The sequence below is a fragment of the Pseudonaja textilis genome, chromosome 16, assembly GCF_049901715.1.
Source record: "Pseudonaja textilis isolate UNSWEBS1 chromosome 16, rPseTex1.2, whole genome shotgun sequence".
Classification (NCBI taxonomy): domain Eukaryota; kingdom Metazoa; phylum Chordata; class Lepidosauria; order Squamata; family Elapidae; genus Pseudonaja; species Pseudonaja textilis.
Window position 1 is genome coordinate 7,607,052 of NC_142005.1, and position 25,647 is coordinate 7,632,698.

The 25,647-nt window shown below is 44.7% G+C and overlaps 1 protein-coding gene across 6 annotated transcripts in view; it reads right to left on the reverse strand.

The window, feature by feature from the left end:
- PACS1 (phosphofurin acidic cluster sorting protein 1) overlaps positions 1-25,548 on the reverse strand; it is a 53,842-nt gene extending 28,294 nt beyond the window's left edge. For 4 of the 6 annotated variants that reach the window (XM_026716284.2, XM_087914048.1, XM_087914050.1 and 1 more), the window contains exons 1-3: positions 25,105-25,518; positions 2,509-2,596; positions 1,268-1,357 (exon numbers count right to left, since the gene is read on the reverse strand). In XM_026716284.2, the coding sequence (XP_026572069.1) occupies positions 1,268-1,357; positions 2,509-2,596; positions 25,105-25,463 (537 nt within the window). In that variant the 5' untranslated portion in view covers positions 25,464-25,518. Of the gene's footprint in view, positions 1-1,267; positions 1,358-2,508; positions 2,597-25,104 lie in introns of all 6 variants that reach the window. The other 2 variants (XM_026716283.2, XM_087914047.1) reach the window with 2 other exon arrangements.
- Between the last annotated feature and the right edge of the window lie 99 nt (positions 25,549-25,647).

Below are 25,647 nucleotides of genomic sequence, written 5' to 3' on the forward strand. Positions count from 1 at the left end.
TTTGTTGTCATTTTTTACTGTGAGCACACTGGTACGCATTAAACATTAAATTCTGTTTTTAAATTCTTTTAAATTCTGTTTTTAAAGAATGTTTTTAATTGCTTTCTATTCTTTCTATTTCCTCTCTTTTTTCTTTTTCTTTTTTCATTCTTTTCTTTCATTTGTATATGTGTTGTTGGTTTGTTTGAATTGTAAAATTAATTAAAAAAATTTTTTTTTAAAAAAATGAAATTCTGTTGACTGCTCCCCCCAAAAAAGTATATATCTACCCATACCCATACATAACACACATATACACATGCTATACACACACACACACACACACACACACACACACACACATAGAGGGAGTGGAGTTTGCTACAAATGCCCCTTCCAGCACTGATGATGTTACCTAGTTGGGTCATGAAACGTCTGCAAGGAAACCACCCAGCTCAGAGACCACCAAGGACCCCACAGTCCTCCTCCTCCCTTTCCTTCCTTCCTTCCTTCCTTCCTTCCTTCCTTCCTTCCTTCCTTCCTTCCTTTCCTTCCTCCTCACAAACTCCCCTCCCTTCCAGCACTGATATTGTTACCTAGTTGGATCATGAAACGTCTGCAAGGAAACCACCCAGCTCAGAGACCACCAAGGACCCCACAGTCCTCCCCTCCCCTTCCTTCCTTCCTTCCTTCCTTCCTTCCTTCCTTCCCTCCTCCTCATAAACTCCCCTCCCTTCCAGCACTGATATTGTTACCTAGTTGGGTCATGAAACGTCTGCAAGGAAGCCACCCAGCTCAGAGACCACCAAGGACCCCACAGTCCTCCTCCTCCCTTTCCTTCCTTCCTTCCTTCCTTCCTTCCTTCCTTCCTTCCTTCCTTCCTTCCTTCCTTCCCTCCTCCTCATAAACTCCCCTCCCTTCCAGCACTGATATTGTTACCTAGTTGGGTCATGAAACGTCTGCAAGGAAGCCACCCAGCTCAGAGACCACCAAGGACCCCACAGTCCTCCCCCTCCCCTTCCTTCCTTCCTTCCTTCCTTCCTTCCTTCCTTCCTTCCTTCCTTCCTTCCCTCCTCCTCATAAACTCCCCTCCCTTCCAGCACTGATATTGTTACCTAGTTGGGTCATGAAACGTCTGCAAGGAAGCCACCCAGCTCAGAGACCACCAAGGACCCTCGCTGGCAACCCTGAGCTCCAAATGTTCTTCTTTGTCGGTGTGTGTGTGTTTTTTTTGAAAGTCCCGATGTTTGGCGAAGAGCTGGAATTCCGCGAGAGAGAGCGCGCTTACCTGTAGCGAGAACGTCAGCTGCAGTTCCGTTTCCACGAGGCCGCTGACGGGCAGCACGATCTCGTTGGACCTCAGGATCCGCTTGGAACCCTGCAAGAGGCAGGGGTCAGTTTGTAAGCCGAGGCGGGATCGGAGCCCCCCCCCCCAAAGGGCAGATGACAGGCAAGGTCGCGGTTGACTCGCTTAGGGCCGCCTCCCTGTGCAACCACACGACCGCAACGGGAAGGGCGGGCGGGTGGGAGGAAGGGATGGTAAGGGAGGTTTTTTTGGGTGAGGGTAATTTGGAACACAAAAGGTGCCAACTGGAAGCCCGAGACAGACAGACCGTTCTCAAAAAACAACAACAAAAAAAGATAGTGCAAGTGATTTTTCTAACATCCGTAGCCGTATCGAATCTTCGGTAAAGTTAAATATTCTCCCCCCCCACACCGATTTTTTCCCCTTTGCTCTCTAACCCAGTGGGATGGTTGAGAGGCATGGGTGTATGACCACGACCGAGTCCCAAATTTCTGTCGTTAAGTGAGACATTTGTGAAGCGAGTTTTTGCCCCCCTTTTACGGACTTTTCTTGCCACGTTTGTCAAGGGAATCACCGCAGTTGGTAAGTTAGGAACGTGGCTGTTATGCGAATCTGGCTTCCGCATTGACTCCCGCGTAAGATTGGAAGTATCTAGGCAGCGTTTCGATGAAGTCTCATTCATCATCTTCAGGCTTCTGTCTTCGGCTCTGTGCTTCTCAGAGCCGAAGACACAAGCCTGAAGATGATGAATGAGACTTCATTGAAACGTTGCCTAGATACTTCCAATCTTACGCGGGAGAAAACCTGAATAACCAAAGATCCATATGTGTGTGTGTGTGTGTGTGTGTGTGTCTAAGTGCTATTGCAATTTTTTTTTCCTTCCTTCCTTCCCTCCCCACCTTCCCAGTGCTTAGAGTGCAGGGTTGCAGGTTAACTCTACCGACTGCCAGGAGTTCGATCCTGGCCGGCTCAAGGTTGACTCAAAATTCTGTCCTTCCAAGGTTGGTAAAATGAGCAGCCAGATTGTTGGGGACAATATGCTGACCCTATAAACTGCTTAGCGAGGGCTGCAAAGCACCATGGAGCAGTATGTAAGTCTAAGACCGACGGCTATTTTCCTCTTTGGACCAGATTAGTCTTAAGCAACGCAGAGTGAGTAACTTCTGTGACTCTTAAGGCCAATAAGTAGTTGCTACGTCCTCATTCCTCACTATGTGACATACCTGCAGCTTGACCGCAATCACCACCGAGCTGAGATCCTTATCCATCTCTTTCAGCATGATGAGTTTCTTCAAAGTCAGACTAAACAGCCTATACAGAGAGAGAAAAGGGGGGGTGGGGGTGATCCATCAAAAATCCAGGTAGAAAAATCTTGATCCTGATGTACAACAGAAAGAAAAATGCTCTGTAAGGTATTTGCCTAGGTCAAGGGTCTTCAAACTTGGCAAGTTTAAGACTTGTGGTCTTCAACTCCCAGAATTCCTGAACTAACATGACTGGAGGAGGAATTCTGGGAGTTGAAGTCCAGAAGTCTTAAAGCTGTCAAGTTTGAAGAGCCCTGGTCTTCAAACTATCACCTATCTATTTATCATCTCTCTCTCTCTCTCTCTCTCTCTGTACCTACCTATTGACCTATCTATCAATCTATCATCTATCATCTATTATGTATCACAAGGGTCTTCAAACTTTATCATCTCTCTCTCTCTCTCTGTGTACCTACCTACCTATTGACCTATCTATCAATCTATCATCTATCACAAGGGTCTTCAAACTTTATCATCTCTGTCTCTGTCTCTGTCTCTGTCTCCCTACCTACCATTGACCTATCTATCAATCTATCATCTATCTATCACAAGGGTCTTCAAACTTTATCCCCCCCCCCCCTCTCTCTTCCTGAGCTAACATGACTGGAGGAGGAAGAATTCTGGGAGTTGAAGTCCACCAGTCTTAAAGCTGTCAAGTTTGAAGATCCCTGGCCTAGAGCAGTGATTCTCAACCTCAGCAACTTTAAGGCTGGTGGACTTCAACTCCCAGAATTCCCAAGCCAGCTGCCATGGTTTTACTCAGCCTAGGAAGTTAGAATCAGCACACTTGGCGTACGAAGGCAACAGAGAGGCAGACGAGCTCAATTCCACAGGCTCAATTCCACAGGCGAATAAACAGAATAACCAAGGGACTTGGAGATCTTGTCAGATCTGCGCAGGCTGAATTCAGGCAAGATAAATTCAGACAGGCTCAATTCTACAAGATAATAACAGAATAAACCGAGTTGGAAGAGGGAACCTTGGAGGTCTTCCAATCGAACCCCAATTCAGGCTAAATTCAGACAAGCTAGTAAATTCAACAGGCAGGCCGAGAAAAGCTCCGTTCAATCAAACGGAGACCTTCTTGGCTTCCAGGATGCTTAAGGAGCTCCCTTAAAAGGGTCTTTTTGGTAGACCACTCCCGATGATGAATGCTTTGTCGTTCATTTATTTGACACCGTCTCCGGATATAAAACCAATTCTTTGACACACTCTTAAAAAAAAAAGTCCATTCCTTGCCCCAAATAAAGACTATTCCCTAACAAACCGAGGTTTTAAAAATAATATCAGCCCTGCAGAAAAGCCCAATATAAACCCGCAGAAGCTCAGTTCTGGCTGCCCTTTGACTTACCCCAAAAAAGTCCTTTTTGTATTTCAGGTTTGTTTATTGTACCGAGGCGGAGGGTTATGGAACCACTCAGGCAGCGACTTTGTTTAAAACAATGTACCATATTTTATTCTGGAGCGGCCCTGCCTGGGGAATTTTATTTATTTTTATTTTTTAGCAGAAGATATCTTCATTTGGCCGCTTTGGGATACAGATGGAAAAATGAGCAATTGGAAGCGGCTGGAGTTTAACAAAAGCAACTTTATTTTTCCTCCTCCCCTTTGGCTGAAAATCTTCAAAGGGGAAAAACGGACGGTTTTGATCGTTGATAAGAATCGGGAAACAATCAATAAGCCTCTGGAGAGAAACAAATATGATTGTGCCGACAGCTATACTTTATCTGAGCACTGCAGAATTCAGCTTCAAAGAATCCTGCTATTTCTACCTAAAAGAAAGCTAGCTTCTTTCCTTCCTTCCTTTCCTTCCTTCTTTCCAGCCTTCCCTCCTTCTCTCTTTCCTTCTTTCCTGTCTTCTTTCTCTAGTTTCCTTCCTTCCTTTCCTATTCTTTTCTTTTCTTCCTTCCTTCTTTCCAGCCTTCCTTCCTTTTCCTTCTTTCAATTTTCTTCTCCCTCATTCCTGTTTTCTTCTACCAAATTCCTCCCTTCCTATTTTTCCTTCCTTCCGTATCCTCCTTCCTCCCCTCCCTTCCTTCACTATCTTCCTCTTCCTCCTTCTTTCTTTCTTTCTCTTCCTTCCTTCCTTCCTCCTTCCTTCCTTCCTTTCCTTCCTCTCTCTCTCTCTCTCTCTCTCGCACACTCTCTCTCTATCTCTCTTTCTTTCTAGAACGTATAGGGCCTTTAGCACGGCCACGCTGAGAATTCACCGGCGTTTTTCCTTTTGTGGCTCCTTAAGATACCAAATCAAACCAGGTTGTTTCTGATCAGTTTTCATTCTCGGAGAGAGAGAGAAAGGAAAATAGATTCAGTTACCTAGGAAGAGAATCTGAGCCCTAATTCTCAAGAGCGTTTCAACAAGAAATAGAACGGTGACACAAAAAAACACAGCACCCAGGAAACGGGGAGGATTATTTAAAAAGCGAAATGCAGGAAGCGTCTGAAAAAAAGAGAGAGAAGCGAACGGAGTGACTTGTTGCATGTCCTATCTTGATTGCATTGCACATCCTGGGGTGGACACAAAACTTGGCTAAGAGCCACGCCGAGTAGGTAGAGTACTGACCACTTCTAAACCCTTATCTTTATTTATCTATTTATTTATTAGACTCATACGCCGTCTGTCTCTGCTATAGTCCCTTGAAAAGCATTTCGTGCATCTCAAAATCATCTCACGACGATTTGTGAGATACTTTCGCTTGCAATGCCCCCTCTAACTTGCTGACTTTGCCGCTTCCTTTTTCGCTCTGCGCAAACCACAATTTTAGAAAGGATTACAAAAAAAGAAAAGAAAAGACACTTCTTAAACGATGAGCACAAGTTGCAAAGAGTTCTTGGCCTGGGTTGCCTAACGCCACGAAAACTGACTTCGGGCAAACCTTTTAGGAATCTTTTGTTTTAAGCCACAGATTAACTGCCACCCGGGGCGGATTGATTTACTTATCGGATTTCTTACACTGAAGTGCCTTTCGGTGGCTTGCAAGCAAGATTAAAAAAACAACAACAATATAAAAGACCTGGCAGAAAACACACTTAAAAACGAAATTAAAAACAAGGTTGAAACTTGCAAGTTGGGACGCTGATTTTTAACCCTCCCTGCGGTCTGCAATAAACAGCACTCTTTGCAAAGACCCACAAACGCGAGTTGCCTCAAATCCAGATTCTAAAAAGCAAGTCAAGTGTGGTTTTCGAATTAAAATCAAATTCAGGAATTCAGGAAAGCCAAAACTGTCCGTTTCCCACCTCTCCAGTTCTAATGCCAGAAAAGGATAAGGCCTCTGATGTAACAGGAAAGCTTATTCAGCTTCTTCACACACACGCACACACACACTACCAACAACACCACCACCACAAGCTTGGATTTGCCGCCCTCTAATTTTTCCCCGCAAAACACAAAACTGGACTCCCTGCATCGATTTCCAGAAATGCCACCTGCAAAAAAAGCATTGACATTTGCTTTAATCACACACACACACACACACACACACACACACACACACACACACAAAGACACAAACAAGCTGGAGAAAGGATGTTCCCCTTCTGTGCCATTTGGCAGCTGAACTAATAGAAGCTTGAAGATATTCTGCTATTCTATTTATGAAGAAGTTCTGTCGTTCTGAGATTTACTTTAATGCTACACACACACACACACACACACACACACACAAACAGATACACAAACACACAAACAGACTGGCGAAAAAACCTCCCTCCTCTGTTCCAAAGGGCAGCTGAGCTAACAAGAGGTTGGAAGATATTCTATTATTCTATGATTGAAGATAGCATTTTTTCTTAAATTTTCTTAATTTATTCTTAAATTTTGAGATTCGCTGTAATGCTACACACACACACACACACACACACACACACACACACACACAAAGACACAAATAGACTGGAGAAAGGATGTTCGCCTTCTGTGCAGCTTTGAAGTGTGCAGTGAAAAGCAACGAAGGAAAATCTTGATTGGGAAGACTGGAGATTTTTACACTCCTCCACTTAATTGCACTCCAATTATCTTTTTTAACTTCCAAACGCTCTTTTTTTCCTTAGTCCTTTTTGCTGGAGCGCAGCGGAGCAATTGTTTTTATTTTTATTTTAAAAGGGAGCCATTTTAACAGCTGGGCTTTTTATTCGAAGCACAATATCTCATCCAAAGTTATTTCTTCTGAGGAAGGCAGAAGAAATAACTTTGAAGCTACGAATGAATGAGGAGGAAAGGAGATTACATTTTGCACCGCGTTATAAAGAGCAGCTTGCATACTTAAGATACTTCTGTTTATTTATTTCAATAATAATAATAATGATGATGAAAATAATAATAATAATATTTGCATGGTTATGAACCAACAGAGTTAAGAACCACTTCCGTCTCCCTTACAGCAACATGTCTCAAATATTTCTGCTGGTAATAAAATAAAATATTTTTGCGGCAGCTCAGCACGGGGAGGCCTTGACATACGACCACAAATTGAGCCCCAAACATTTTGTTGTTAAGTGAGACATTGGTGAAGTGAGTTTTGCCCCGTGCCGTACGAGTTTTCTTGCCGGCGACAGAAATGTTGTTACTTAACAACGGCGGTGATCCCTGTGACAAATGGGGCAAGCCAAAAAGCCACAAAACTTCCCTAAACACATTGCTCACTCGGCAACATATATTTGGGGGTTCCATTTGTGGTCGCAACTCGAGGACCGCCCGCAGGGTGTAGATAAAAGACACAGCTCCGGAGCCCCACAGTCAGGAGGCTGTGAGTTCGATCCTTAGGTAGAGGCTAATATTTGGAACGGACTCTCCTGCTCAAGTAGAGGGCTGGATTAAATGACCTCCAGGGTCCCTTCCAATTCTGTTATTCTATGATTCAATGACACCAGCCGTTGTCGGAAGGAGAGGGAAGAAATCTGGAGTGCAACGTGCTGGAAGAAACACGATGCATCCGCTTTCCCGTCTGGCCAGCGGATGGCATCGGGCCAGTCAGGTAATGGGCTCAGCCTGACTGGCAAAACATGTGCACACACCTGGAGTGTTTTACCAGGAAGGAATAGAAGTGGATTAATTCGACAAACTGGCTCTCTGGACCCTGGACTTGATTGAGGAAGAGATTTAAGGACCATCGCTGGCAGCAGGTTGGACTTCCCACGAATACTAATAATACTGCCAAGTCGGTTTATTTGTTCTGGATAGTTGGAATAATCTAGAGTCAGGAGGAGTTTAGCAACATGGGGAAAAAACCCCACTGGGTGTGGATCCTGCCAGCCAATGGTATGGAGTGTAAATAAATTTAAAAAAAAACGCACACGCAACACAGGTGGTTCACGAAAAATCGGACAGCAAAGAACCAAAACAAATGACTGACAATAAATAAATGTTTTGTTTAGGTTTTATTTATTGTCGGTCGTTTGTTTTGGTTCTTTGCTGTCCGATTTTTCGTGAGCCACCTGTGCTGTGGTGTTTTTTTTTTTTTTAAATTATTATTTAATTTATTTACTGATCTCACCGCTGGAAATAACTTCGTTTCCCGAAACAGAACCAGGGGGAAAACCCAGCTGGCATCGCTTTGAGTCAACGGCTAGGGCTCCGAACAGTCTGGTGGGAAAACCAAGCATCTTTCAACGTTATTACCTCGACCGGCATGCCGGCCAGCTGCAAACACCCAGGTGTTTGGGTCACGAAAGGTGTGCGGGAATGTTTCAGTGACCCAAACATCCCTCAGCTCAGAGAGCACCAAGGACCCCACGGTCTCCCCTCCTCTCTGCCACCCCTTTTCTTCCAGCACTGATGAGGTTACCTAGTTGGGTCGTGAAACGTCGGCAAGAAAACAGCTCAGCTCAGAGACCAGCCAGGACCCCACAGTTCTCTTCCTCCTTCTATTACTCCTCCTCTTCCCCTTCTTCTTCCTTCCCCCTCCTCTTCCTCCTCCTCCGCTCTACAATCTCCACTCCCTTTTAGCGCTGATGAGGTTATCTAGTTGGGTCATGAAACGTCTGCAAGAAAACAGCTCAGCTCAGAGACCACCAAGGACCCCACAGTTCTCTTCCTTCTCCTCCTCCTCTCCCCCAGCAAACCCCACTACCTTCTAGCACTGAAGAGGTTACTTAGTTGGGTCGTGAAACGTCTGCCAGAAAAACCACTCACCTCAAAGGGCACCCAAGGTCCCCACACAATAAAATACGTCATTGATTTAACTTGGGACATAGAACCCACCCCTCTTGCTCCAAATGCTAGAACTGAGCACCCCAAAATCCACCCTAAACGGTTTCAAGCATTATTGACACGAGAATTTGGAATTCTCCTGCAGGGCACAGACAGTTTCTTCCTTAACACTCGATTGCAAATCACAGTCGGCTGCATCTATAGATCCAAACTCACTTTCTCTGACCCTCCCCTGAGGGAAAACAGGGTGTCTCTTTAAACTTTAAAGCTTCCTCTTCTTCTTCCTTTTTTACTTCATCACCCCAAACCACTATCAGAAACTACCAAACTTCAAGGGTTATTACAAGCCTAGGAGCTTCCTAATTTCAGTCGCTGAAGGTCGCAACTTGAGAAATACCTTTATTATAAGGTATATATTATATATATCCTTTAGGATTATTCATCAAGGAATGAACTTGAGGTCTCTTCAACAAATAATCCCTGGTCATTTCATCTATTTTCACCTTAAATGGAAATATTTTGGGAAGTTTTAGCGCATGTTTTAGTACGTGGGGCCATCTTCAAGCCAATTTAAAGGCCCCTGCTGTGGCAGGTAATGAGTTCGTGTGCCTTGCCCAAAGGAAAACCAACGTTACTCAATTTTAAATCATTTAGGACAGCTTGCTCTAGTGGTTAAAGCACCAGGCTAAGAAACTGGGAGAAGGTGAATTATAGTCCTGTCTTAAGCATTGAAAGCTAGCTGGGTGACTTTGGGCCAATCACCAGGCGACGCTGAGTTCTAGTCCTGCCTTAAGCATGAAAGCCAGGTGGGCAACTTTGGGCCAGCGACAGTCTCTCAGCCCAATCTACCTCACAGGGTTGATTTTTTTTGGGGGGGGGGGGGAAACAGGAGGAAGCAGGAACATTAAATCTGTCCGCTGCCTTGAGTTAGTTCCAGAAATAACAAAGGCAGCCTATAAATAAATAAAAATTTAAATTTACCGGAGACTGAGAAGTCTATTCTTCACCTCTGGGCTGAACGAATGAAGAGGTTAAGCCCAGACGGGGAAGAAAGCAGAGCCACCAAAGAAAAGTTTTTCTCTCTCTCTTACTTACCAACCTTAAAAGAGATACCTGAGCAGGTGGCCAGAAAATAGAGAAAATAAAACAGAGTTGGAAAGGACTTTAGAGGTCCTCTCCTCCAACCCTCTGAATAAATACATTTTTACCCACGGTAGAAAGACCAATTGGAAGACGGTACCTGTTTCCACCTGATGAGGCCATAATCCCGAATTTCCCATCGCCTTCATGGGCCGTTTTAGAACATCCAATCCGGAGAAGACGACCCCCGTGGGAGGAGGGGAAATATATCTATCTATCTATCTATCTATCTATCTATCTATCTATCTATCTATCTATCTATCTATCTATCTTTGGGAAAAAAAACCGACGCGATTTTGAAGACCGGAGGAGGCCAAACCTCTTAAAAAGAGATTTTCCTATGACTAAGTAGGGCAGGCTCTGGACGAAACTGTACACCTGGCGCGCACGCACGGTAGGGCTGGCAAGTCACCAAATGACTTAGGACTCCAGGAATCTCGACACTCACCTGGGCTTGTTCCGCCAGGGGAGCAAATAAGAAGAAGGCTGTAAACTGGAAGCAGGTCAATTATCCCATTTGAATTGGCTCCATGTGGGGAAGGGCAAGGAATTTAATTCAAACAGCCGACCGTTCAGGTTTAAAAAAAAACAAAAACAAACCACAAAAAAAAGGTTTTTTTTCCAGCAGATCGAAATAGGAATAAGCCACAAGGGAAAAAATAAAATAAAATTAAAATTGCTCGTAAATCAATACGGACTTTCTGCTCCAAACAAAAAAAAAACTTGGAGGTTAATGTTTCACCAGAAGCGATAGAATGGAATACAGATTTGTTTCTCCAATAGGCTAATCGTTTCCGATAAGGACCTCTGTTGTATATTTCTGGTAAAGCCAGATTTCGGTCATGTAAGTTATTTGGGGAAGATAAAGAGATATTATTAGGGTCATGTTAGGTAGCGAGAAAGGAGAATGTTTGCAGCTCAGGATGGAAGTGTGTGTCGAGGGGTCTCTGAGCTGGGTGGTTTTCTAGCAAGTATTTCGTGACCCAACTAGGTAACGTCATCAGGGCTAGAAGGGAAAAGAGGAGGAGGAGGAGGAGGATTGTGGGGTCGTTGGTCTCTGTGAGTTGGGTGGTTTTCTTGCAGGCGTTTCATGGCCCAACTAGGTAATGTCATCAGGGCTAGAAGGGAGGAGGAGGAGGAGGAGGAGGAGGAGGAGGAGGAGGAGGAGGAGGAGGAGGAGGAGGAGGAGGAGGAGACAACTGTGGGGTCCTGGGTGCTCTCTGAGCTTGTTGGTTTCCTTGTGAACATTTCATGACCCAACTAGGCAACATCATCAGTGCTAGAAGGGAGTGGGGTTTGTGGAGAGGAGGAGGAGGAGGAGGAGGAAGAGAGGGGAGGGCAACTATGACTGTGGGGTCCCTGATGTCCTCTTAGTGATTTCCTTGCAGGTGTTTCGTTCTCCCACGTTATCAGAGACATCCTACGCGCTGCTTGGCCTTGCAAGAACGATGATGCCAGCGTTGTCCTTTTTTGCAACTTTGGACCCAAGGACTAGCAACGCAGCAGACGAAGAGGAGTTGGCACCCCAGGCGCCCCGTCGACAGGACGAGGCCCTTATAAATCCCTATGGATCGAGGTCACCCCCTCCTCAAAGAGCCGCGGTCTCTGGGCCTGGGCCCAATAGCGGGGAAAGGCGGTGAATGGGAGGCTTCACATCACGCTCAACCTTTTCCGCTCCGGCTATTGTGTCGGCGGATTAACGCAAACGGGGCCAAGTCGGCCCTGCTTGGGGATGGCAACAAAAGGGCCTTCTCCTTGCTCCAACCCGGAGGAGGGGAAAATAAAACCTGCCAGGCATTTAAACTTGTCAGAGAAGGTTCAAGCTGCTTCTTGCAGGAACGGTTAACGCAATCGGAGACAATCCCTCCCGACAGTTTCGTCATCCCAGATGGGTTGAGGCATGTCTGTGCCATTCATGGCAGGTAATAAGGAAGGGGGGGGAAGGAGGAGGAGGAGAGGGGAGGAGGGGAGGAGGGAGGAGGAGAAGGAGGAGAAGGAGGAGGAGGAGAAGGAGGAGGAGGAGACGAAGAAGAGGAGGAGGAGGAGGAGACGAAGAAGAGGAGGAGGAAGAGGAGGAGATGAAGAAGAGGAGGAGGAGGAGGAAACAAAGAAGAGGAGGAAGAAGAGACGAGGAGGAGGAGACGAAGAGGAGGAGGAGGAGGAGGAGGAGGAAAGAGGAAGAGAGAGAGAGAGAGAAAGAGGAGGAGGAGGAAAGAGAGAGAGAGAAAAAGAAGAAGAGAAGGAGGTGGGAAGGGAGAGAGAGAGATGGAAGCTCAAACAAGAACCAAGCCAAAGATAGATAGATAGATAGATAGATAGATAGATAGATAGATAGATAGATAGATAGATAAAGAGAAAGAGAGAGAGAGAATCGATGTCAGTGTCATTTCAGCATCAGGTTTGACTAAACCCAGGAAAATGTCATACAGCTAGTCCTTGACTTACAACCCCAACTGTGCCCAAAATTTCCAACTGCTAAGTGAGACGGTGAGTTTTGGCCTCGCTTTACGACCTTTCTTGCCCCCCCTTCCGCCCCGGTTGTTAAATGAATCCCTGCCGCGGCTACGTGAATGATCAGGTGGTGAAGTGGAATCGGGCTTCCCCGTTGACCACCCGGCTCGCCAGAAAGTCGCAAAAAGGAGGCGTTGCGTGACCACGGGGGCCCTGCGACCGTCATAAAAAGCAACCAGTTCCCAAGGGTCCGGATTTGGATCATGTGACCGCAAGGGGAACGCTGCAACAGTCGTAGGTGTGGAAAACGGCCATAAGTCGCTTCCTCCCCCCCCAGTGCCATTGTAACTTCAAATGGTCATTAAAGGAACGATTGTAAATCAAGGACCAGCCTTAATATCAGTAAATTTCTATTCATGAAGTAAATTTCTATTCATGAAGTAAATTTCTACTTATAAAGTAAATTTCTACTTATAAATTTCTACTTATAAAGGAAATTTCTATTTCCAAGGTAAATTTCTATTTCTATTTGTTATTTATAAAGTAAATTTCTATTTATAAATTTCTACATATAAATTTCTACATATAAAATAAATTTCTACATATAAAGTAAATTTCTACTTATAAATTTCTACTTATAAAGTAAATTTCTATTTATAAATTTCTACATGTAAAGTATATTTCTACATATAAAGTAAATTTCTACTTATAAAGTAAATTTCTACTTATAAACTAAACTTCTATTTATAAAGGAAATTTCTATTTATAATTTTTTTATTTATAAAATTTCCTTTTATAAAGTAAATTTCTATTTATAGAGTAAATTTCTATTTATAAAATAAATTTCAATTTATAAAGTAAATTTCTATTTATAAAGGGGTGTGAAATGGCTTTACTAGGCCAAGGAAGTAGCTAAAAAAAACAAAAAACAGGCAAATATTTCACGAGCCAAAGGACATTTTTCCAGAATCTCCAAGAACGAATTTTAGGTGCATATTACTGAATGATCAACAGGTGTCAATCTAGAAAGGAATTTGATTGAAATGGTCTGGCTTAATACCTGGTTCTTTCAAAACCAGAAGCAAAACAGCAGTTTTTTTTCGCACATTGTGGCCTTGAGGAATAATCTGTCCTGTTATATATACTGTTTGATCAGTTTTATGACTTTCATTTTATGAGTTTCTTTGACTGTTATAAATCACCTGGAATTTGTGGAGCAGGTAATAAACACGAGGGCAATGAAAAAAATGTTATCGAATAAGTTTGTATTTTTCAAGAAACGCTTCCCTTTTCTACCTACGGGAAGGAAAAAAGAAAGGAAATTTTAATTTTAATTTTTAATTGCTGGAGATCAAAGTACCTCTGACTCGCGATTGGAAGCTCTTCAGGTATGGATTTTTATGGGAGACTGGAAGCACGTGCTTCTTCTGTTGTGACCCGACAACGCACACCAACAAACAGAAGCAAACGGATCCGATGGTTGCGCAAGCCTCACGTTCAAGATCACTTGTTGAGCCACTTGAAAACATTCCAGGGAAGAGTATAATTTTTTTAAAGTTTCTTTTTAAAGATAAAATGCGGGTGGGTTTCATCCTTCCTGCTCACAATCTGTGTGGAGGAACCCTCAACTTACAAGCCATAATTGGGGTCGTGATGGTTGCAAGCAGATTTTGTGACCTTCGTGTTGTGGCGGCCGTGAAGCGAACACGGCGCGCGGCCGTAAAGCGGAACCCACTGGTCGCCGTGTCGCTTTGGGCAAATCCATCATCCAGGCCATGGTTATCCCCAAGGTGCTTTTTTCAGACTTAGTTTTTTTTTTCTTTGAAGACGTTTCGCTTCTCATCCCAGAAGCTTTCTCAGCTCATCCACTCAGAGCCGAAGCAGCTTCTGGGATGAGAAGAGAAACATCTTCAAAGAAAAACAGCCAAAAAGTTCAGCTGCCTCTTGAAAAAAAAAGACATCTTTCCATTCATTATCCTGATTTTGTTTAAAAAAAAAAAAAACCAAAAACTTAGCTAGCCAGCCAAGGGCACTTGCCAATTCCGCCAGTGTATAATTCTTATTTTTCTGCCATTCACAGAAACCTTCAGGATAAGCAGAATGTGTTCCTAATCATAACATTTGCTAATATTCCCGCAACCGACACCAGGAAAATGGATTCTGGGCAGAAATCCCAATCTTTGTGTTGATCACAAAAAATGTCACCATTTCCACACACCCCCACAAGTGCAATTTATACGTACACACCTAATAAAACTGAACGCAACCCCACTGATGTCAACAATCAACCCAGAGATGGTGGATATTTCTTAACAGGGTGGGCTAGCTTATTAAGAGTGAGCAAAGAGAGGCACAAAGTTAGAAATTGGGAAAATAGTATTATGTATACGGATATAAATGCATTATAATTACCATGTATATAGTCGAAAGATTATGATTATATATATCTAAATAATGTTATTAGTAATAGTACCTTGTTTAAAATATATTGACAATACACTGTTCACCAAGCGTTTATGGATGTTAAAAGAAAAAATATATAAATAAAACTATATATATAAAAAAAATCAACCCAGAAATAGCACTCTTGAAAGAAACAATTAAACCACAATTCTCTTATAAACCACACAGGAAGTCTTCGGCTTACAATAGTTCGCTTGGTGACTGTTCATTGCGCATTGTAAAACATGACTTACGACCATTTTTCACAGTTACGACCTTTGCAACAGCCTCACGATTGTGTGATCAAAATTCAGACGTATGAACTACGGACTCATACTTATGACCGTGGCTGTGCGCTCCCTTTTACGGCCTTCTGACAACGGGGGAAGCCAGATTCGCTTATCGTCAGAAAGGTTAGCCATCGCTGCCCTAATTAAACCACGAGCCTAAAGAAATCCAGTTATTTATTAGGAGCAACATGTCAGCACGTACTCAAATGCAGTCAGCTCTGCGTGATGTAATTTACGGCACACATATGACCCTGTTTCCCCCACCCCCCAAGAGTGTGTCATAAATCACATTCTCCAACAAAGCACTTTTGCCAGCTGTAGAAATCACTCGAGAGCAGTCCAGGAACACTGTACAAGTTGACAGATTCACTTAACAACCGGAGCGGGAAAGGTCGTAAGAACGGGGTCAAACTCACTGAACAAATGTCTTCGCTTAGCAAACAAAAATTTGGGGCTTGATTGTGGCCGTAAGTTAAGGACTGCCTGTACTGTTCTGATTTAACTGGATATATATTTTCATATATATATATAAACACTATACAGAAGCCTGATGATGGCAGATGAGATTCTGCCGAAACGCTGCTACAACTTTAAAAGCACAACTACAATGACGTGGGAAAATACCTGAACAAAGCTGAATGCCATACATGTAAGTACCCGCGAAAACTTAAGAAAACAAATATTTTCATTCGTTTCTACCTGGTGCTGTCATGGTGTCCTCATTAGTTCCAAGCTATGTAGTCTTCGTTCTGCCCAACCAGATGCCATTCAAAGTTCAATTTGTCTGAAGAAATCTCTTTTTAAGGAAACTCTCAAGACAGTCCCATTTCCGGAAAATGCAGCTTACATCACTTAGTAGAATCTAATATACAGTGCTAAAGATACCTTTGTCGATATTCTCGTACGAAGTTCCACTTTAAATGCCTGTCCGCAAAAACTCATCTTTCCAAGGGTCAAATATCATTTCTTTATCGCAACAGACCAAAACGGTTTGAATTATGGGTTTTATCTGCATTCGAGGTACCCACAAAGAAAACCACAAAGTCAATAGGCCTCTTATTCCAAAAAGTAGCTACCAAATAAAGTGCTTTTCGACATGAAAAAACACACACACAAGGTTTCTTAATACGGCCTGTGTATTCATTTAAGCTTTTTCCATTTTGAAAACCGAAAAAAGCCTTTCCTCTTTGAAAAACTTATTGACTTGAAGGTTGTAAAAGGGACACTACAACGGTCGTAAGTGTGAGTCAGTTCCTCAGCGTCCGAATTTTGATCAGGTGGCCAGAGGGATGCTGTCAGTTGGAAAAATGTTCATAAATCACTTTTGTCAGTGGTGGTTTTTTTTCGTAACTCCAAACATTCACTAAATGAACAATTGTATGTTTTTGCCCCCAAAAAAGCCTCTTAAAATAGCCCACATATTCATTTTAACATTCCCGTTTTGCAAATCTACAAAAAAATAGAGACTCGGCTCAGAGACAAAATTAAATGTTAGGGTTATTCAGCAGTTAATTTGCTATGATTGTGATGTCAACCACTTGAGGTTCAACCGCTTGTTTGATAGTATTAATGGACTACAGATAAAAATGAATAAATATACAATAACAAGGATAAGTGGAGATGAAGATGAAGAGATATTGAGAACAATACCTAAAACTATGGTACATATAAGATTTATTATCGATATGTAGTTAAGAATGTCGAGATTGCACCCAGACAGTATACTGTCCCTGTGAATAAAGAAATCCTATATATAACCAAGAAAACTGTACTGTAGAAAGTATTAATAGGTGATGTATAACGAAGGAAAAATACAATAAAAAATATTTGGAAAAAAAAAAAAAACCATCGGTGGCCAAAAAGGTTTTTATAAAATGGGACAAAATTCACTCAACAACTTTCTCACTCAGCGACGGACATTTGGGGTGAGGACTAGCTATTTGTAAGTGGCAGCTGGGATTCCTTTTTTGAGAGTTGCACACTCCTGCCTGACCTTAAACTCCCAAAACTTTCTGATCAAACCGAAGTATTTAAAGAGTTTTAATTAAAACCCCAGAGGCTCTAGGGCGGAGGTGCCTGTAATTTCAAGAGCTTAAAAGATGGGTCACCTTCTTCTCCTTTCCCAGGCACTAGAGGCAGGTCCTCGACCTACGACCAGAATGGAGCCCCAAAATTACTACCTATTGCTTAAGGGAGGCATCTGTCAGGTGAGTTTTCGCCAAACATTTACGACTTGTCTTTGCTTGCAGTTTGTTATGTGAATCTCTGCGGTTGTTAAGTGAGTCATATGGTTGTTAAGCAAAACTGGCTTGGCTTTGCCGGATGGCCGCAAAAGGGGATCACTTGACACACACCCCCGGGGGCACTGCGACCGTCGTAAATACGAGCCAGGCTGCCAAGCGCCCAAATTTTTGATTATGAGGCCGTGGGGATGCTAAAACGATCGTGAGTACGAAAAACGGTCACAAGTCCCTTTTGTTTCAGTGCCGCGGTAACTTTGAACGGCCACTAAGTGAACTGTCGTAAGTCGAGGACTACCTGCCATCCACAAAAGCTTCTTAAAATGGCCTGTGGATTCATTTTAGCATTCCCATCCAGAAAAAGACACTCGGCTCAACCACAAAATCTGATTTACAATCGCATTTGCGAAGAAAACTTTTGCCCGCAATTGGAATTGTACAACAATGGACAATTCTTAAATGTTATTTTATTTTTCCATCACTTTGCTCATCCCAGGTGAGCAATTTTTCTCACCTCCAAGTTGGGTATTTCTACGATCAAACCCTTATCGACTAAACCAAGCACCAATCAAGGAAGCATCCTTACATGCTAGAGAGAAAAGATATTCGGGTAAAAAACTGGGAAAAATTACCGAAGTAGAACAAGACAATTAACCCAGGCTGCCTGAAAATGTACTATCCCATCAATGGGGCTGAAAGCTTTAAAATGATTAACTAGGGGGTTTATTTTAGGTGGGAAAAGGTGTTTTATTTTTAACACTGCAAGTTAAAAACAACAGATGGAATGGAGAGTTTAAAGGCTGGGTTTTTTAAATTTTATTTTGGGAGCTATTTTAACTATGCACTCTTTCCTGGGAGAAGGGAAACGAAAGCGTTCGAGATGGCCTCTCTTCCACCAGAAATTATTATTTTTTGCTTGTTAGGTTCCACGCATTTAAAAAAAAAAAGCAGAAAAAAAAAGCAAAGAGATATGGAATTTTGACAAAGGGTTAAAAACAAAAAATCTCATTTCCTTTCACAGCATGGTGTCCCCACAAAGATTAGGATGGACCGATGAGACGCAAGACACTACCTTTTAAGGAATAATAAATTTGGGCTAAAAAATTTGTCTCGGCAGCTGATACAAGCTGGGAAAAGCCTGGCAATATGGGGTTTTCTTCGTTTCCTGTTTTCCTGGACGATTGTTTTGCTGGGGGAAGGTTTCCTTGAGGGCCCATTTTAAACAGAATTAGTTTGCAAAGGCAGAGGTGCTTAGCTCAACCATCTTATTGAAAAGAGAAAGGTACAAGTCTCCAACGGCGCACGGAACAGCGTTACCTTCCTGCCGAAGGGGTACCTGTTTATCTACTCGCATTGGCCTGCTGCTTTCGGACTGCTTGGCAGACAGGAGCTGGAGTAAGGAACGGGAGCTCACCCGTTTGTGTGCAGCTCGGGTCTCGAACTCGGCCTGTCAGCTCTCTGAGTTCAGCATCTTGAATCGCGGAGCCATGGAGGCTTGCAAACGATCCTAGGATTGGCATTTCTAGCTGCACGCGGGAAAGATTAGACCTGCTGTGGTATTTTCTTTCAAGAAGGCAACAGATTTTTTTTCCAGGTAAGAAGCAGGGGAGTGATTTCCCTATATTGAAATAAGATTACGTTAAATAATCGACCATCGATAATGGGCCAATATAAACTAGGGTTCTAAGGGGCAGCAGAATGGACTAGGTTCTTAACGCTTTCTTTTCCAAGGACCCCCTTTAAAAGCCTTTTGTGGCCACAACACCCCCCCAAGACTAAACTCAAGATATAAATCATAGCATTTCTTCAAGGAGCCCCTGTGAGAACACCGTGGTCCCCACCACTGGATTAGAAAACCCCATGGAAGTCGTAAACCAACATCAAAATCATACGCAACCACATTCCATTCACAGAGACCAGCGAAACGCAGAAGTCCCATTAAACGGCTCGTTCATCCGACAAGATCTAAGCTCACTGAAAAAAAAAAAAATGTCTTTTAGCTCCAGATTTTTAAAAAAACGCATGTCAGGATAGCAAAGTGTTATAGCGGTGCCTTTGAAAAACGAGTAGAAATTCCTTTATGCCAACAAAAAAGAGAAAGACATTTAGCGAGCAGGTATCAACATGAAGTGCCCAAAGGATTTTTTTTTTAAAAAAAGAAAAAAAACAGAAGAATTTTCTGCATGTGAGAATTCAAATATGTTTGGATCAAAAGGAACGTTTCCGGAAATAATCAGAAATGACAAGCCGGTCCAGAAATTCCATATGACAGTTCTGTGGCAACTGAATAAAATGCAAAACAGTAGGAGCTAAACAAATTGCGTAGCTGATGAGCCAGACCAATTATCTGATAAAAATCATTCAAACGTATCCAGGTGGAGGGGGGCCCAGTCAGAACCAAGGCTAACCAAGAAAATTACCAGTTTATCCTCCAGGAACAAGATGAGATTTTAAACTTGAAAAAGGGACGCGTTTATTGGCATTCAAAACGTCCTCCAGGTCTGAGGTCACCCCAAAACATGGTTAAGACCTCACAAAACATGGTTTGAAAATAAAAACAGAGCTGTATGAAACCCAGCTATTCTGTTTACAAAAATGTCACCTGTAAATGGGCCCAGAAAGGCTGACACCGGTGCATTTCTATCTGCTGAAGATATCGTATTGTCTTTGGAGAAAATCAATCCGAAAATACACGACACAAATATTTTTTATACCTAGCAGACCGAAATAAAGAGGAGGAATAAAATGAGGAGGCCTGCATTTATGGAGGAGACATTATACGTGTGTGTTAATACTGAGCAATAAAAGGGCAGCCCCCTACGTTGGGAGGTCCAAACAAAATTATTCAAATTGCACTAGCAGCCATCTGCTTCGAACGTGTCCTTCTATACATACATTTCCTTGTTGTCTTGAAGCATTTTACTTGCTTTGCATAGAAGGAATTTTGGGGTAGAGATTGTGCCAATCGCTTTATTACATATTGAACTGCATAATTATTTCTTCGGGGCGGGGGAGGGGAATGCAAAATAACCCCCTTTTTTTTGCTATTTTGGCAAATTACCCAAATGACAAACGATGGCGGCGTTATAAAAATAACACGGCTAAGGAATCCTGGAACGAGAAGATGTTCTGTTCAGTAGTAACTTCCTCTGTGGCAGGAAACTAAATTCCTGCTCGAGTAAATGGTGGCACACGAGACTTTCGGGTGAATTTAGGCGGAGCTGGGCTACAATCGGCTATTTACACGGAGGTAACAAATGCAGGGGCTACAGAAAAGCAGAAGTCGTAGTTTGACTCCCAGCGTTGAAGCGTTTTGGGGAGCTTGCTTCAAGCTTACCAAAAAAAAAAACAAAAAAAAAACCATGCTTAATTCTCCCAAGTAAACATGGCACTGAAATGTGATCGCGCGTTCTGCTCTTAAACCAATCTTTTCGGTTCAACGGAAGATTAAAAAGTATCACCCACTCATAAGAAGGATCATTTTGCCTGCAAAATCATGCGTGTGTTCTTCACTGGGGATCCACGTTCAAATAATCAATGGATTTATTTTACTTGTATTAAAAAGTCATGCTAGCAACGGTCAAGGTCATCTTAACAGCTCCTGATACGACTCCATGTGGCTGGACAATTAGAAAGCCTGGCAGAAATTAAAAAAAATAAAAATAAACTGCAAATGCAGGATGTTTCTCTACCCCCGCATCTAAATGTACAAAGAGGAAACACGATAGAGTGCTAATTCCAAGATTTTGCTTTTATTTTCCTGAAGGTGGAAGAGGCCTTGCACTTAAAATGGATTTCAGCTAAAGTCTGCTTAAGATTGATAGCTCCCTGCTTTCAAAAAGCTATTTGAACTACGTCCTGTAGTTAAAAGCTCTCGCCCAGATGGTTACAGGGCAAAGAAACAAGGATCTTGAGTTCAAACTCAGTGGACATTTCAGACAAAAATAAATAGTCAACAGTAAAATTAGCTTTTTCACTAGTGAAAGTGATCGGAAGGAAGGAAGGAAGGAAAGAGAAGCATTATCTAATAAACAGCAACAGACCTGTTGTTAGAAATAGGGAAAAGCCACCCTGGAGATACAAACAAGGAACCAACACTGGGAATATTAGAAAGCTGTTGGAGGTGTGCTTGTTAGCAGGAAAATATTGACCAAGGAAGATAAGACGAAGGGGTGTTTGGCTTGAAGGGTTTACAAAACATCACTTTCCCCCTCTATCAACAAATGGAAACGAACCCAGGGAAATATTTACCCTTTCCCTTAAGGGACAGATAAACATCCTTCTTGGGATAGGACAGAAAAGGCCGTGCTATTTTTTTTTGCATTTATCGCTATGCGGGTAGTTCTTGACTTACGACCACAATGGGGTCAGAATATCCGCTGCTGGCCGTTTGTTCAGTCAGCCGAGCCTGGTTTTACGACCTTTCTCACCTCAGCTGTTAAGTGAATCATGGCGTTGGTGAGCAAATTCGACTTTTCCCCTTGGTTTTGGTTGTCGGAAGCCGGCTGGGAAGGTCACAGATAGTGACGGATGCTGCGACGGTCCTAAATACATGCTGGTTGCCATAAGCACCCACATTTTGATATGGTGAGGATGCTGGGATGGTCATAGGTCGAAAGGCCCGTCTTAGCTCATCTTTTTTTCCCCAGTGCTTCTATAATTTTGATTGTTAAACTAATGGTTGTTAGGCTGGGTGACACCTGGAGGCAGGTATGTTTCCATAAAATGAGATTTGGGAAGAGTTTGAATGAAACACCTGCTCTCAGGTGTCTCTTTTACATGGAAATGGGTTGAGTTCATATATCTCGCCCAAAACACACCCGAAACAGCCCTACCCAAAGCTTCAAACAGAGAATTTACCCAAAGGAACCGATTAAAGAGGCCTTTTTAACTTCCTTGTTTTTTTCTTTGAAAGCGTTTTGCTTCTCATCCAAGAAGCTTCTTCAGTTCTGACTGGATGGCGGGGACTCCTTGCAGGCATCCTTTTTAGAGAGGCGTTGAGGCCACTTGGAGGTTTATCTGTGTCCTCAGGGTCACCTGAGTGGTGGAAATGGTTCCTGTAGTCTGCAGTCTTGTAGACTTTTGGTTATGGGATCTGGGATGGACACTCTTCGAACGGCGTGGGACTGTGAACGGATTTCCAGAAAAAATCTACAGACTACAAGGAACCATTTCCACCACCTGGTGACCCCCAAGGACACGGATAAACCTCCAAGTGTCCTCAATGACACTCTAAAAAGGATGCAAACGACCAGCTGTCTGCAAGGAGTATCAATCCTTCCGCTCCCCACCACCTGGTCAGAGCTGAAGAAGCCTCTTGGATGAGAAGCAAAACCTCTTCAAAAGAAAAACCAGAAAGCCCAGTTGCCTCCGGAAAAAAGCACCTCTGGAACAACCGTGACCTGGATGACGGAAAACCTCTACAAACTTCCACCTGTCTTTTAAGAAAGTATACCAGTTAGAACAGGCACCGTTCTACCAAACCAGATTTCTGATTTTTGCACCAAAGGCAAAAAGAACCGTCGAACGGAACAAGCAAACCAACTGAACTGGATAAGTAGCTCGCCAGCTGCCAATGTTGGTCGGAAGTTGGTTTAAGCACGAGAGGAACGTCTCAGTAATATGTTGGCCTTTCAATTTGAGGAAGTGCTCATCACCGGAACCACATGGATGAATACACAATAACTTCTGCACTCAGGGGGTATATATTTAACTTCAGCATATTATCCGAGATGTAAATGAACCCCAAATCTGAACATCCTGCAACTCAGACCGTGTCGTGGGAAGGAGGGAAGATTTTGGTGGGGGGGACAACGTTCTTCTTGAGAGACACACACACACATCCGTGGGCCTTGCGATAAGCACGGGGAGGCTGCCGACTCGAGGCAAGACTGAAGCTAGTCCTCGGCTTGCAGCTGCAATTGAGATCCAAACTTCCATCACTGAGCGAGTTTTGCCCAATTTGGCCACCTTTTTTTGGCCAGTTAAGTGTATTTTGGCCATTAACGGTGACGACTGTCAACATGTCACTTTTCTCAGTGTTGTTGTAACTTTGGATCCTAGGACCAACGGTTGTAAGTTGAGGACTTGGCTCTGGCTCCCATGAATTTGCAAGCCAGCATGCTGCCAATAACCACAGAACAGCCAATGATGGTCCACACAACCACATCAATGGGAGAACCACAACTCTTCTCAAGCCAGAAGACATGGGGGGTGGGGGAAGAGTCCATCGTTTCCCACATATGCAGGGGCCCTTTTTACACACACACACACACACACACACACACACACACACACAAAGAAGATGCCACCTTCATTGCTTTTTCTCATTTCAGGTTGCTCTTAGAAGAGCTCGCACCTGAAGCTGTGTCCAGACGTAGCAAAACACCCACCTGTCCATCATCAATACCTGTTTTAAATCTTGCTACCCTCCTGTTCCCGCCCCCCCCCTCCCCAAATCTATGGGATGTCTACTTCAAAGCAGAGGGGAGGGGGAGGTACTCAACTGGACAACTCCCCGTCCGACTCCTTTACTTTAAAGCAGGGGTCCTCAAACTCGGCAACTTTAAGACTTGCGGACTTCCAACTCCCAGAATTCTCCAGCCAGCTACACTCACCTGGGAGAAGCTACGCTGGCTGGAGAATTCTGGGAGTTGAAGTCCACAAGGCTTAATGTTGCCGAGTTTGGAGACCTCTGACTTAAAGGAAGATTGGGGGTCGCCAAGGAAAGATTTGACCAACCCTAGAACTATGGGGGTGGGGGGGCGGAATTGTTCTATAAATCCTATTAAGAGGTGGTGCCTTTTGGGGGAGGGGGAGGGGGGAAACCCAAGAGGAAGGAAGGAAGGTTGGGTTGCATCCTGGTTTCTGCTCACCTTCATCCCAGGTGTCTTGGAGAGGCTGGGGATTATGGGAAGCCCAGGGGTCTCTGGGTAGAGGGAGATGAGGGGAGGTGGGCTGCCCTCTTAAGGGTCTTATGGGTGGATGGGAATGATGGGGGGTGGGTCCCAACCAGAGATCTTTCCACCTCTGAGGATGATGGGGACCCAGGGGTCCTTTTAACAGCTGGGGATGATGGGATGTAAGCTGTCGTCCCAGGGGTCCTTTTAACAGCTGGGGATGATGGAGTCCTGTGGAGCTCGAGGTGATGAGAAGTGGGACCCCACCCCAGAGGTCCTGGGGAGGTGGGCCCTCACCCCAGAGGTATCTGGACAGCTGGGGATGATGGGAGGTGAGACCCCAACCCAGAGGTCCTATGGGGCTGGGGATGATGGGAGGTGGGCCCTCACCCCAGAGGTCCTGGGGAGCTGGGGATGATGGGGGTGGGCCCTCACCCCACAGGTATCCGGACAGCTGAGGATGGGAGATGAGACCCCAACCCAGAGGTCCTATAGGGCTGGGGATGATGGGAGGTGGGCCCTCACCCCAGAGGTATCTGGACAGCTGGGGATGATGGGAATTGCTCCCACCAGAGGTCTTTTAACAGCTGGGGATGATGGGAAGTGGGCCCCCACCCCAGAGGTATCTGGACAGCTGGGGATGATGGGAATTGCCCCCACCAGAGGTCTTCTAACAGCTGGGGATGATGGGAGGTGGGCCCTCACCCCAGAGGTATCTGGACAGCTGGGGATGATGGGAATTGCCCCCACCGGAGGTCTTTTAACAGCTGGGGATGATGGGAAGTGGGCCCTCACCCCAGAGGTATCTGGACAGCTGGGGATGATGGGAATTGCCCCCACCGGAGGTCTTTTAACAGCTGGGGATGATGGGAGCTGACCCTCCCCGCCCCCTCTCCGCTCACCTGGGCACGCAGCTGGGCGAGCTCCGGTCCACCTCCCAGGTGGCGTAAAGGTTCATCTGCACCGGGCGACCCCCGGCCGCCGAGCCCGGCGGGGCCTGAGGAGGGGGCGCCCCTCCACCGCCGGGGCCCGAAGCCCCCGAGCCAGGGGCGGCCAGGGCGGGCTGCGGGGGCGACGAGGGCTGCGGCAGCGGCGGAGGCACAGACGGCGGGGCCAGCAGCTGAGGCGTCCCGCTCAGCGCCGGGGACCCCGACGAAGGCTGCGGAGCCGACGGCGGGACACAAGGCGCCGGCTGGAGCAGCGAAGCGCCGGCCCCAGAGCCCCGAGGGCCGCCCAGCACCGACGCCCCTCGCTCCGCCATGGCGCCGCCGCGCGCGTGCGGGTCTCTCCGCCTTTCCCTCAGCCGCGCCGCGGCTGGACTGACAGACGGGCGCGCGGACCCGCAGAAGAATGGCCCGCCCCTCCTCCCCCTCCGCCTTCTACACCACGCCCCTCCCCTCCTCACGCACGCACGCACGCACGGCGGGGCGGGGCCTCGCGCCCGA